The sequence below is a fragment of the Adelges cooleyi genome, unplaced genomic scaffold, assembly GCF_023614345.1.
Source record: "Adelges cooleyi isolate 19-005CV unplaced genomic scaffold, UGA_ACOO_1.1 ACOO_flye_CR_arks_rails_tigmint_CR_PRNA_307, whole genome shotgun sequence".
Lineage (NCBI taxonomy): Eukaryota > Metazoa > Arthropoda > Insecta > Hemiptera > Adelgidae > Adelges > Adelges cooleyi.
In genome coordinates, this window is record NW_026095978.1 from 866,018 (window position 1) to 880,525 (window position 14,508).

The 14,508-nt window shown below is 27.6% G+C and overlaps 2 protein-coding genes and 1 long non-coding RNA gene across 3 annotated transcripts; 2 read left to right on the forward strand and 1 right to left on the reverse strand.

Moving 5' to 3' along the window:
- The first annotated feature begins 28 nt into the window (after positions 1-28).
- LOC126839637 (GTP-binding protein SAR1b-like) lies at positions 29-6,042 on the forward strand. The gene is made up of 5 exons (XM_050575042.1): positions 29-487; positions 3,164-3,240; positions 4,134-4,253; positions 4,327-4,625; positions 4,699-6,042. Exons 2-5 carry the CDS (start codon positions 3,198-3,200, stop codon positions 4,813-4,815), a joined length of 579 nt encoding a protein of 192 aa, XP_050430999.1. The 5' UTR covers positions 29-487; positions 3,164-3,197; the 3' UTR covers positions 4,816-6,042.
- Positions 6,043-7,703: 1,661 nt separating this feature from the next.
- On the forward strand, positions 7,704-9,895 carry LOC126839638 (GTP-binding protein SAR1b-like). The gene is made up of 5 exons (XM_050575043.1): positions 7,704-7,718; positions 8,651-8,725; positions 9,202-9,330; positions 9,404-9,702; positions 9,779-9,895. The coding sequence occupies exons 2-5, from the start codon at positions 8,680-8,682 to the stop codon at positions 9,893-9,895; spliced, it is 591 nt and encodes a 196-aa protein (XP_050431000.1). The 5' UTR covers positions 7,704-7,718; positions 8,651-8,679.
- Positions 9,896-11,354: 1,459 nt separating this feature from the next.
- LOC126839640 (uncharacterized) lies at positions 11,355-13,099 on the reverse strand. The gene is made up of 3 exons (XR_007685928.1): positions 13,008-13,099; positions 11,911-11,996; positions 11,355-11,390 (listed from the first exon to the last, which is right to left on the reverse strand). It is a non-coding gene; the product is annotated as an uncharacterized LOC126839640 (long non-coding RNA).
- Between the last annotated feature and the right edge of the window lie 1,409 nt (positions 13,100-14,508).

A 14,508-nucleotide genomic window follows, 5' to 3' on the forward strand; every position in this document is an offset into this window, starting at 1 on the left:
TAATAATATATTTCATTGTTATTGATTCCTAGATACGTGGTATCTTCTGATAATACATTTTTCACTTATTCCGTCGTTTGCAACTCATCCAAGGCACTTAGATACGAACCTAGCACTTAACAGCTCATCTACTGTTAATCTGCAATAATTATTGTAAAGGTACTGGGAAGTGGGACTTTGCCCATAGACCTATTAAGACCTTTATACCTATTGTTAGGTCTATGATTTTGCCTGTTGATAATGTTTTGTCTCGTCCCCACAAAACGTTATCACTGATATCGTAGCAATAATAATATTGTCATCGTTATCTTCGTCGTATTATTTGGTCGCGTTATTAAAGTCCACAAACGTTTTATTGTCGAACTGATCGAACAGAGGGCCAGTTGCATCCTGTAAAATAACGTTTTGCTCGCGATTCACAAGCCATCGTTGTTAACTCAAGACAGCAGAAGACAACGTGTTCGCAGCAATCGTAATCCGACCATAGGTAAGTGAAATATGTTGTTAATTATTGCTGCTGCTGTTGGCGATTGTCGAAGTGGCTTTTGCGCGTATGCAAAACGGTGTGTTGGTGTTGAGTCAATTTTTGGTACGTGGTACCACAGAAAAAAAGCTAAAGATTAATTGTGTTGTTTTGCTGTTAACAATAGTTTGTCGTAGTCGTAAAATCTAATGTAAATAACGCAATTTAAGTAATATTGCATTCTCGATAATATAATCATTGTTACTTGTTAGCTGTGTCACAACAATATAAGGCTCCTTTTCTTAAGGTACTTAACATATAATAATTTTTCTCTTTTAGTTCTAAAGTTATAATTACTTGAAATTTCTGCGTGTATAGCAATAGGCGGCGACTATGACCGCATCCGTTCTATACCTTTGTCTGCAACGCGAAAATAGGTCAGGCTAGGTTAGGTTCGGTCTCGTTAGATTGCTGACGCTTCTAAAGCTGTAGGCTAGGTTAGTTTAGTTTTTTAGGCTAAAGCTATTTTTCTCTTTGGGGGTTTGAGCCCCCATCCAATGAAGAGCCCTGAAGGGGCTCGAGTCGGCTCCTGAAGCCAGCAGGTGTAGGGAGTTGTTTTATTAGCTAAAGATTAACTAATTCAAAGCTTTAATACTTAAGAAAATGCTATTGTTGTTAAATACAATATTGATATTAAATAATTTATAGCAATATAGTATTCAATAAAAGTAATAATAAAAATAAATAATTAAGTAATAATACTGTAGCAGCACTTACTCGCATTGCCGACAAATGTATTGTGCGGCAACAGGCGGCTGCTAGTAAGCAAATTTCAAGTACCTATACCTGGAACTAGAGAAGTCCGCCAATTTTCGAATTCAGATTTGTAATCCGTGTAAAAGAAACAACAAGGAGGTAAAATAAATCTCAAAAAAAAAAAGGGTGCTCGGGGTAAAGTGCATTTGTTTCAAAATTTAAAATATTTCGTCAATCAAATGATTTGTCATATTGTTCAAAATCGTAAAGAGTATTCTTACATTAGTACAACTTTATCTGTACAGTTAACTCAAATTGTCAATACTATCGTATAAGAAATGTTGTATAATTCTAATAATTCAAAATTGTCAATGACTCGCATTCAATTTCTTTTATTCGTTCCACTTTATACGCCTTATTACTTCAATTTGTTATAAAACTTTGTTAACACTAAGAAACATATCTAAAAATACATGGTTATTCAAACTAGTTCAATTTATTAGATCTAAATAATAGAACTCAGTATCTAAACTGTTATGTAATACAATTATAAACAATACTATGAATCAGATATATATGTCGTTAGAATAAAAAATGTATTAGGTCAATGTTCAAAAGTCTTTAATTAATGTTCAGAGTTACGTAAAAAAGAAATCTATTTATAATATTATGATACGGGCGTGTACTGTACAATATTTGAAATATACATGGGAGAAAAATTTGTTTTCTTTTAAATTATGTTACTTTCCGCCTAATGGATTTCCTTCTTTGTGGTTCTATATTAATTATGATGCTTTTTTATTAAAGTTACTTATAGGGTATTGTGTAGTATAAAGTTACAGTACAAATTGCTGGTATTGCTTACTGACAGTTTATCAGTCTATCTACTTTTATGTCATACATCAAATAGATGTTATAGACATGAAGAAGAAATGTTTACTAAGATAAATACTCCATCATGATGTTGTTAGCTAGATAGAGAGTATAGTGTCGGCGAGGAAGCAAAATTTTATTTTATTTTGTATAGATCAAATTATAAGTAATAACTAAGGCCCAATTTCACCAATATTTAAATATTTTTAGCATGGAACATGCTTTAGTCTTGGCCTCCCAGCTCGTAAACGACACAAAATAGCGTCACAAAAGTAGGGCATTTACTTTAAATGTATAATATAACGAGTCGTCGCCGTCGTGCAAACATTTTGGCCAGAACATATAATTAACTCTATACTATCTTCAGAAATTGCAAGATTATAGATCAGAAATAATCACTATTCAAGAGCCAGGCGGCTAAATCATGTTCCGTGTTTTATAATTTTACCCGTTATGCTTTAAGTAGGCTGTAACTTTTTTATTATCTAAATAAAAAATTATTCGTTAAAAATTAAAACTTGATTAAAATCAATTTGTACGTGTAACGTAAATTCCTTTAAATAAAAATGTATTTGAAATTATTATTTGGAGTTTTGTTCAAATAATATTAAAAGTATAATAATATGGTTTTAATTTTATTTAAGCATTCAATATATAACAAATATTAATATTTTATTAGTTTTTATTATTTAAATAAATGTTTTTTTAAATAAATATTTTAATTTTGATTAAAAAACTGTCAAGTTTTCCTATACAAAGTATTGCTTCTTAATCAATGATACATTGTGTAAGCAAAAGTGATTAACTGATTTCAAAACTATACAATAATATACTTATTATTTATAATGCTAAATCATTTACGGCAAATCTCAACAGAGTACCCACATATTTTAACTATAAAATCTGAAATTAAGTATTACATTTGACAGAATTCATTTTACACACTTGTTAGAGGGTTTCTATTTTCTTTGATCATAGAGTTTTATGAAGAAATTCGCCTTGCATGGCTTTTTTCCTAGCCTTATCAATAACCAAGTGAATATAATAATTATTTTTGTTATTTTCTTTTAGATAGCTGACAAAGAAAATAAAAAAATAAAACAAAATGTTTTTATGGGATTGGGTTACCGGAGCGTTGGAGTATTTAGGTGAGTACAGTTTATACAAAAAATTAATTAATATTTAATTTTTAAATAAAATATCAATTTATTTGTCCTAATTTTTGTGTTGCTATGTATAAAATTAGTAAAATGTATCAACACTTCTTTCTATTTGATTCAAACCATCAGAAATCAATCTTATATTTTAACAAACTAAAATTAGCTTACAAGTAAACTTTAGTCAACTAAACCAAAAAAATTTTTTTTGTTTATTATCGATAGAAGTCTTTAGTAAGAGTATTTTTTTTCATATATAGCAATTTTATACATTATGTTTATCAAATTTCTTTCGTGAATTTGTTAAATAAACATATTACTAATAATTTTAGCTCTTTATGTTCTTGTTTATAATAAAATAAACTTAGTTGGGACATGTTTAATTTCTTATTTCAATTAAATAAGTGTATTGAAACAATTATTGCATAATTATGAATTTAAAACAGTTAACATCAGTATAAAACATTGCTTATGAAGTAATTTGTGACAATTGAAAACTATAAAAAAAAGAAAGCACTTAAAAATGTGTTGTTGTAAAGAGTATTTATATTGATAAGTAGATTTCTAAATTAGTAAATTAATTAAATTGTGTTAAGTTGGTAAAATAATAAAATAATTAATACAACAATGAAATAATGAGTCATTTAAGAACTGAAAAACACGAAACAAGACTCCGTTTTGATCTATTCTGGGCCTTTGAACATTTTTTTTTAATTTTACTACATTAAAAAAAAAATTAAATCACGGTCAACCCATTTTGAATAACATAAATTACCAAAACCCTGAAAATAATTCATTACTATAACAATCTAATAATAATGATTAAACACTTCATATTTACACTAACCATTGCTATAATTTATATATTTTCTTTGCATTTCTAGGATTATGGAAAAAATCCGGAAAATTACTCTTCCTCGGATTAGATAATGCTGGAAAGACCACTTTGTTGCATATGTTAAAAGATGATCGCTTAGCTCAACATACACCAACATTACATCCAAGTAATATTAATTTATTTTACCAGTTACATTCTTGTAATAACCGTATTAATTACATGTATTTGTCTAATTGTAGCATCTGAAGAATTATCAGTTGGCAACATCAAATTTACAACATTTGACTTGGGCGGTCATTCTCAGGCAAGAAGAGTATGGAAAGATTATTTCCCTGCTGTAGATGCAATAGTATTTTTGGTGGACGCTTGTGACCGAACTAGAATAATGGAAAGCAAAGTGGAATTGGATTCACTTTTGCTCGATGAAGCGTTGTGCAATATTCCGGTGCTTGTTCTCGGTAACAAAATCGATAGGCCAGGTGCACTTTCAGAACACGAATTAAGGACGGCCTTTTCTCTAGCTCAAACGACTGGCAAAGTAAAGACCCACTCATTTCTAAATGTGGATGAATTTAGTTTTACTTTTAAAAATAAACTTTGTATTTTTTTAGGGACGTGTAGCTAGATCTGAACTACCGGGACGTCCATTGGAAGTGTTCATGTGTTCTGTTTTGAAACGCCAAGGTTACGCAGAAGGATTTAGATGGCTGGCTCAATATATTGATTAAGCTTCATTGTTTTTAAATACAATGTTCTTTTCTCTTTTTTTTTTTACTGTTCTCTCTTGGTTTTTTAATATGTTAGTATAATGGCTAAAATGACAATAAATGAGAATCAAATCATTTTTGTACAAACAAACAAAAAATGTTCATTCCATTATGTTATTTTATGTTCTACTGAAAAATTATCACTTTTACCTTGTGTCACCTATTATTTTTCTCATTTAATCGTGTGTAAATTAAATTATATTAATATTTTTTTCAATTACTGTTATTTATAGTTGAAAATTATGTTTTTTTTCTGCAATACCTAAGTAATTTTTGTATCATGACTAGTAAAATTGCGTGTAAAAATCTATAATATAAATTAATTCCGAAAGTGTTGTATTTTTAATTATGATTCCATTGTTTGTATGACTTCTGTGTGCGATATCTATTCCATCTTATTTAATACATTTTTCGTTTTTTGGTCATACAATAAAATAATATAATTGCATACTCAAAAAAGTATTTCTCATTCAAACATAACTTACTGCATTTGATTCATTCTAAGAGAGACTCAAACCATGTACATTGTACTGTAAAGTTAATTTTTTCTACTAAAATGACTATATCTTACAAAAGATGTTATATGTTTAAAAGTATACCCAAAAGCTAAAATACAAATTAATCTTAAAAATAGTTGATGTGCTCAAAATTTAATTCTAGAATTTTTATTTTATTATGTTTTGGGTAGTAGCTACTGTCAAAATACAATTGTCTTTTTGAAATGTACCGTGGAAAACGTTTATAATCGTAATGTGATAATCTAGATAAATATTAATAAATAATTATTATTACTATATTAATAATATGTATAAAACGATATAAAAGTGCATTGTCAAGTTAAGAAATTAACACCGGACCAAAGAATGGAAGGATTTATGTTAATAGTATTATAGATCACTTGTTTCAGTTATATCATGGTTCTCACTATGGGGAGAAACAAATGGTGTGAATGAAGATGGCACAAAGAAAAACTTTTAATTTATCTTCTATCAATATCATTATTATTAGTATCTTATGGTTTTTGTATACGATTTTAATTTATCAATGTAATTATTTAAATTTTAAATGATTGTAACATTTTATATTGTAAATTTATACACCTAGTAGTATGTTGCCACACACAAGGCAACTCGGATAACGAGCAATTTCATTTTATTTAATAAACGATTGTTTCTTTCTCCCTTTTAAGATACTTTTAACAATTCATGCCTCTTTTTCACATTTTCCTTGGCTAATTAATAATTATTACCGCTTAAAGCTGGTAAATCAAATATGTTGGTTGCCATTTAATTTTTAAAATGTTACCCTCCAAAACTACCAATTGAAATAATGTTTTTAACAGTATAAATAATTTTTTGATAATTTAATCAAATGTACATTTTGTTTACAACTTTTTTAGTTAAAACAATTATTCAATATAAATGTCACATGTCTACTGGGCCAATTGTTTTTTAATAACCCTTTTAAGTTTTATTATTTAGTATTTTGTGTTCTTGCAGTTTTAAATTCGTTAATAATCAAATAATACTAATACAATTTTTTAAAAGTTATAGGTACAATAGTCATACAGATAATAAATATAACTGGTAGGCCGTATTGAAAAATAAAATAAGGTATTTATTTTATATTTTTTCTGCTTCGACTATTATACCTTATTTGGTTAAAGATTTTATATTTTTTTAATGTGTATTATTATTACTATAAGTTTTAAAATATAAGATTTAAATTGTAAAACATTGTAGAACAAAGTCACAAGAGTGAACTCCAAGTGTGTTCTTAAAAAATGGTGAGACCGGTTTTCCATGTTATAAATTAAAAAATATAGAGTTTTGGTCACACAATATGCACTCCTAATATTATCATGCATTGTACATAAATAACTATTAGACCGATCAAAAAAAAAAAAACACATTAATTTAGAGTAAAACCAAGTAAATATAAAAAATGTAAACCTGATTGGATAATATTTAGAGGTGGCTCAATTCTATTTCATCTTTTCTATTTGATTAACGTGTGGTACATATAATTTATCATTAAGTATAGATTGTACATTCTATACTGAATGGTAGTATGCCACTTAAAATGCTTACTCTTTTTCCTTAAACACTTAGCAACTTACTCTGACTCATTAGCAAACCCTAATCACTACTCACTATAGTTACTGCAGTTATATTTAAAAATAAAATTGTTATTGTTTTATGTTAATAAATAATTTGGTCGAACAAACCGAATATAGGTAAATCGAATATTTTTCTCAGATACTTTTTTTCATCATCTTTTCAACTAGCTCACTCCGAATATTGTTGCTACAAAATTGGAAAATATATACCTAGTCAAAAAAAAATGTATATCTTCACAAGTGTTAATCAAAAGGAGAAAAGACAAAATAGCTATGAGTGCAATTATCCGATTGCTTAAATTTTGAAAATTTTCGGGTGAACAAATTAAAAAAAAAATCGTTTTGGATAGGTCCAATAAATATTGTATAAGTTGGTACACCTGTATAGTGACTATTGTGTCGAATGGGTTGGTTATTTTTTGTCAGGCTGCTCATTAAGGTGTAACACTGTAAGTAACCAGTGCACTACAATTCTACAATATGTTCAAAATGTATATGGGAAATGAACTACTCTATGGGACAAATGTTTACTTAAAAATTGTGTTTTTTTTCTGTCAAATTCCAAAATGCAATAACTTCTTTAAGGTGACTAAAGTGTCTTAGATAACTTAGAAAGTAAGCATGCTACAAGGAATGTTTTGATGTTATCACATTAAACAAAATGTTTTCAAATTGTTAATTTTAATTACAGCGAAAATTATTACATTGTAATTTATATGAGAAATTCATCCTTGGAATCATCAACGTAAGTATTTTATTCAATTTTTATTTCATTTTAGTTTTTAGTATTAAAATAAATTAAACATAATTAGAAATAATGCAGTGATTACATCAGTTAATATTTTAATTAAAATTGTAAAATTTAATAATTATTTTGATTTGGTGCTATTTTATTTAAATGACTCGAATAATTTGTTATTACAACACATATATGTAAATATTTAGTACTAACTACAATTATACAAATAATAATTAATATACAAACATTTTTTAATTTTTTTTTTTAAATAGGCGTATAAGTATGAATAACTACTTTATTTTATTACTTTTACATTTATTTAAATATTTTTAGCTTAGATGGAGCTGAGAAGGTATTAGTTATGACAAGTCATGATAGTTTTTTTCCTCTGTGAACCGATTTATTAAAAAAAACCATCTTTATAGATCCAAAATAGTATGTAATTAATACTTTAGTTGGTCAAAACTTAAAAAAAAGAATTCTTTCGCTCTGAAATCCGGAAAACGTATAATGCTTTTATATGTAAATAAATTTACAGATATACCTCGAAGTGTTTATTTGAAAGTGATATTAACAGCTTCAGTTAAAATAAGTCCCTACTATCCTGGAATGTACAAAATTAATTAATTTATAAAGATGTTTGTTAATTCTTGTAATTATTGGATCTTTTGTCGAAAAAAACCTATTTATTATTCGAGTTCATATTTCAATAAATTTGCTTTTTTTAAATAATTTTTTATTTTAATAACTCCCAGTTTTCCTATGTCTACAATGTAAGAAAGAGGATATAAACCGATTTTAAAAATTAACTATAACCAATGATTAAATACGGATTTTAAATAATTAATCAAGCTTTAACATACTTACTAGTTACCTTGTATTGTTTAATTGAAGTTTCCATTACCCAACTGGCAATAGTTGTCATTTGTTTGTTTTAGATAACTAGCATTAAAAACAAATCACAAAAATGTCTCTCTACATTAAATGGGCTGTCAGAGCATTGGAATTTCTAGGTGAGTATACAAATAAATAAATAGTCTTTAATTTTAAAATAAAAAGCATCGAAGTTAAAATTAATACATTTTTCTTGTTGATATATTTTTGTATTACTACAGCTTGTGGTTCTGTGAGGGCTTTGCTATAATACTATTATCTTAAATACACTTTTTACTATACAGTCGTAACAACAACTATACCGAATGCTATATACATAATTTCAATGAAATAGGTACCTACCTACATATATTACATTTGAACATATCAATTATTTCATTAACAGTTTAATGGATACAACTTAGGTAATAAGATCAATAACCTAATAGACGAATCAAGCAAAGTTACTTGTATGGAAGTTATAGGTTTCATATTTTTTTCCTCCAAAATTGTAAGCCACTTCAACAAATTCAGAGTTTCTGAAATACTGGAAATACCTCGACCCACGACGGTTTTCTCGCAACTTTTACCTGATATTATTTTATTGCATTTCCAGGATTATGGAAAAAATCTGGAAAATTACTATTTCTCGGATTAGAAAATTCTGGGAAGACCACTCTGTTGCATATACTAAAAGATTTGGCCAAAGACCGTATAACTCAACTCGCGTTAGAGTTACATCCGAGTAATATTAATTTTACATTAATGCTATTAAGTACCACATTATTTACTAATATGTATTTATACAAATATTGTAGAATTCGAAGAGTATTCAGTTGAAAACATAAAATTTAAAACGGTCGACTTGTGCGACCATTCTCAAGCGAGTAGAATAAGGAAAGACAATTTTCCTACTATAGATGCGATAGTATTTTTGGTGGATGCAAGTGACCGAACTAGAATAAATGAAAACAAATTCGAATTGTATTCACTTTTGCTCAATGAACCGTTGTGCAATTGTCCGGTGCTTGTTCTCGGTAACAAAATCGATAGGCCAGGTGCACTTTCAGAACACGAATTTAAGACGGTCTTTTCTCTAGCTCAAACCACTGGCAAAGTATAACCCCATTCATTTCTAAAATATGTGAATGAATTTGGTTTTACTTTTAAAAATAAACTTTGTATTTTTTTAGGGACGTGTAGCTAGATCAGAACTACCGGGACGTCCGTTGGAAGTGTTCATGTGTTCAGTTTTAAAACGCCAAGGTTACACAGAAGGATTTAGATGGCTGGCTCAATATATTGAATAAGCTTCATCGTTTTTAAATACCTAGTCTTCGTTTTTTTATTACTGTTCTTTCTTGGTATTTAAATATGTTAATATAATAGCTAAAATGACAATAAATGAGAATCAAATCATTTTTGTAAAAACAAACAAAAAATATTCATTACATTATGTTATTTTATGGTCTACTGAAAATAGTTTTGTACAATGACTAGTAAAATTACGTGTAAATATCTACAATATAAATTAATTCCGAAAGTGTTGTATTTTTAATTATGATACCATAATTTGCATGACTTCTGTGTCGAACTATATTCTATTATTGTTATGTACAGTTTTAAAGTAAGGAGGTTCATTTATTCTTATTTTACATAAAATTTATTCTTATCAAATCGTAACTGGTACAGTGGAAATAAGTCTTTTTGATGATTAAAAGCAGTTAAAAACAAACAAAAACCTGCGAGACCGAACCTTAGGTACTAGTAATGGGTCAATTCCATAATATAATATAAAGTAGAGGAATTATAATGTAAATGAAAAAATCAATTAAATAATTAAGTAGTTCATTATAATAAATTTATGTATGCTACTTATTACATTATGACAATTAATACAATATAAGTATAATTAATACTGATAAATAATTCAAAATAGTTGATAAAAAAAAAAAAATCAGACTTTTAAGTAGGAGTATATAGGAATAATGATTTATTTAAACAATAATAAATTGTTAGATGAAAACATGGGTGTTCTGTAAAGAAAGTCCTGGCCAAGCAATTGTCATGCTTCTGATAAAGCTAATTATCATATGAAATAAAAATTTCTGCGAAATAATAAATTTAATACAAGTTGACAATTGATGTTATGAAGCGAGATTTGTTTACGGTGCAGTTGGTAAAAGCTAGAATAGCATGAAGTGTTATTTTAGTTCAACTTGAAGTCAGAGGCAGGTAAAAAGATATAACTTAACGAATACATGGAAAAAATGTCAACTATTCATCTGCTTAGAAATATAATATGATTATATGTTTTGTTTAACGGAAAACGATATAGCTTAAAACTAAAATTTTAAATAGGGATATTCTTAATTGAAAAAAAGTATAAAGAAGTAATTAAAGTCAGTATACACATTTATATATGTTATTCAGTTGAAAACCACCAATTCTCTGTTGGTAGACTTCAATGACATCATCATTATTCATATTCAACGATTGCGGAGTGTCCTCGTCTGTTATACGGTGACCGTCAAACACAAAACGAAGATCTTCAATTTTTATCCCCAAAGTTTTACCATATGACTGTTTTAGCCGTATTAGCGGTACACCGAACTTGACCACAAAGTACACTTGACTGTTAATTTCATTTAACACACGCAGTCGTATACGGCTGTCGAGTTCTATTTCTTTGGCGTTAGAGCTAGTAGTCAGCGCTTTCTTGTTTTCCAGTTGCTTAGGCATAATATAGGATGAGTGAAAATTAAAGCTTGCTTATAGCAGAAGTATTGGAATTCCTTATATAATCTGTAAGCAAAATAATAAATTATTTAATAGAAATATACCATTTAAATTTGATTAAAATTGAAATAGAAGTCAAAAAGATAATAAATATAGAAAATATTAATACCCTTTTTGGTACAGACTGGTATTTATTGTTTAAATAACAATTTTAAAAGTTTATTCTTTGTTTGATTATTGATACTGTACCAGTATAATTGAAAATCAGAACAATTAAGATATTGGGTTATTGACAATTCAACGCATGGACATTTATATTATTCAACTGAATTGGGTTTATTATCTATAAAATAATTCTTTAAGACAAAAAATGTTTTATATATTTAACTTTAATATGATTTTGTGAGTATATAAACTAATAAAAAGAAAGTTTTATTTGCAAGTAAGAAAGGCTTTAAGTAGTTTAAATTTGAGTTTATAAAGTTAAACGAATTTTCTTAAAATAAAACAATACAACAATAATAGTTCAGACATGCAATGATAAAGCGTTGTGATGCTTAGGTAAAACAAAATATGTTGTAACTACCTTAGTTTGTTTGAAATGACTATCAAAGACTTGAGTTAGGAAAAAAACTTCTTCTCAGATCCTTAATTGATTTTGTTGCTGAAATCCTGAACACAACAAATACAAAACGTTAATATAAATTTGTGTACTTATGTGACACCTTTGATTAATGCGTCAGACTTTATCCGAGACGGTTATTAGGTCGTAACCTGAAATAGAGATAGCGGCTACTTTTAATTTGACCAACGCTGATTACTTGGCTACTTATCGGAGGCCCCAAGACCTAATTTTAAACTGCAGACCACAAATTTCAACCACCGTCCCTTTATCCGCTCAGCCGTTATGTTGAATTGTAAATTGTGATGTATTATAATATTTTTTTAATTAATATAATAATACAATATTTTTAATAAACAGCATAATTGGTGAAAAAGCTGATAAGCTGTATCTGTAGACTGTAGGTAACTGAACAGGTAATCAGAGCTATTTTTTTTTTACCTACTATTATCCCTGTTACGAATATAACACGCCCTTCGTCACTGTTAATTAACCATTTGCTTTAGTCATACTATTTTAACAATATAACATTTTTAATTGAAACAAACTTACTTACTTATTATTATTCGTCTTGGTTGTCTATTATACATAATGCAATAAAAGGAAAGAAACACACGATGGAACGAAATACGGTAAAATGTATAGGTAACGCGTCAAACATAATGAAAAGTATAAACAAAAATAATTGGCTTGCCAACATTTTAATGGAAAATTATGAAGGCAGTCTATTAAGCTGCTGGCGTCGGCTTCCCTTATTGTTATTTTGATAACCAGGTTTAAACCAAAATAAAACCACCCCGTTGATGAGGGTGTTAATATTTTATCAGTAACCAAAGTGATAACTTGGTAACTGTTTGAGAATGACACCACAAAATATAATATTTCATATTAATTTACCCAAAATATATTAATTTATTTACCAAAAAGAAATAATTTTCTTGCACAACTGAAATAACCTCAATTTTCTCGTCTAGATAAATAATTAACTTTTAGGTATATTTGTTTGAAACCCCAATAAGCCTACCCCTCACATTGGTTTATCGATTCTGTATAAAACTTACTTTGAATTCTAAATTCCATTTTCGTATTTCACTCAAAAAATTTAGCTTATTAAACTAAAGTTTATTCATCTAGTTAAATAACATATTCTTGCTATCATTTGGGTAATATTATTATAATTTACCGACTTCTATAATCTTCTAAGGACGCACTGTTATCAATGATAAGTGATAACACATTTTTTCCAAAACCGACGACGTAACATGATTTAAAAATTAAAATTTAACAGTACAAATCTACCAGGATTTTCGAGCGATTTAATTGTTTATAACAATGTAATTATTTTTAAAAATTATACTAGTATTATTATAATTTCAAATTAAATCCTACCACTGACCCGGTAGTGGTTTGGTTCGCCTTTACATTCAAATAATATCATTTTATTTATGGTATCAATATAATAAATGTGGATTAATTTTGTTTCCCAAAACTATGAATTTATTTTTGAAAACTTGATAGTTTTTTTTTTGTACAGAGTATGTTTTAAATTTAAATTTGTTGTCGAACTCAAAAAAAAAAAAAGAAATAGGTAAGAGATAGTACCTATATTAGCTGCTAATAAATATAACGGTAAATATTATCAAAATTTAATTACTTTAAACATGTTAGGTAACTAAAAAAAAATGTTGGTATACATTTTAAACTTAAAATTACGTTACGGTGTAATTATTTTGAAAAAAAAAGTAATACTGTATTGGTTGTTATTTTTTTTCTTCAGAATATCCTTTTGAATTTGTAATAGTGGAGGGAAATATTTTTTTTCTCTTTCTTTCTAATTTGGATTTATTCTCAGTTCCACTGAATTCGTGTCATTTATATACTATATAATATATAGAATACAACTTAATTCATCATTATTCGCACATCCTTAGTTTTTATAGGAAAGCAGCAAATTTCGTATTTAAAGTTAAATGGGGTTATGGAAAAAAATTGTTTTGTGTGGCTTGATTTGAAATGGATTCGTGTCTGCGATAAGTGGCCAAGTGTTAAGTTATGTTTTTCTTATAATGTTTGAAGAAAATTGCAAAGAACTGAACACTGAATCAATTGTTGAAATGTCCGTCAAGACACATCTCATTTTGTAATTCAGTTATGTTTATGGTTATTTTGACATTTGATTTTTATGGTTATTCCAATGATTCTTTTTTGACAAATAATGGTAATTATGTCGCCTCGACTTATTATTGTGCTCGTAGTATTATCATTATTACTATTGAAAATTCATATGGAGTCAATATATGTCAAAATACCTTGGCTCCTCCTTGAGGAGCCAAGGTATTTTTTTTTTTTGCATTTAAAACAATTGGTGGTTTTGCATTTATTCATAAAATCATTTTTTTAAATAAAAATTAATAATCTGATCTGAGACGTTTGCTTTAAAATTAAAAATTATTATGCCACTGTCGATCAGAACTTTTTGTCAGGAATAATAGTTTTAATGTTGAACATTTTTTTCGAAAATATACAAAGAATAATATGTTTGCAAAAAGACAATGTCAAAGT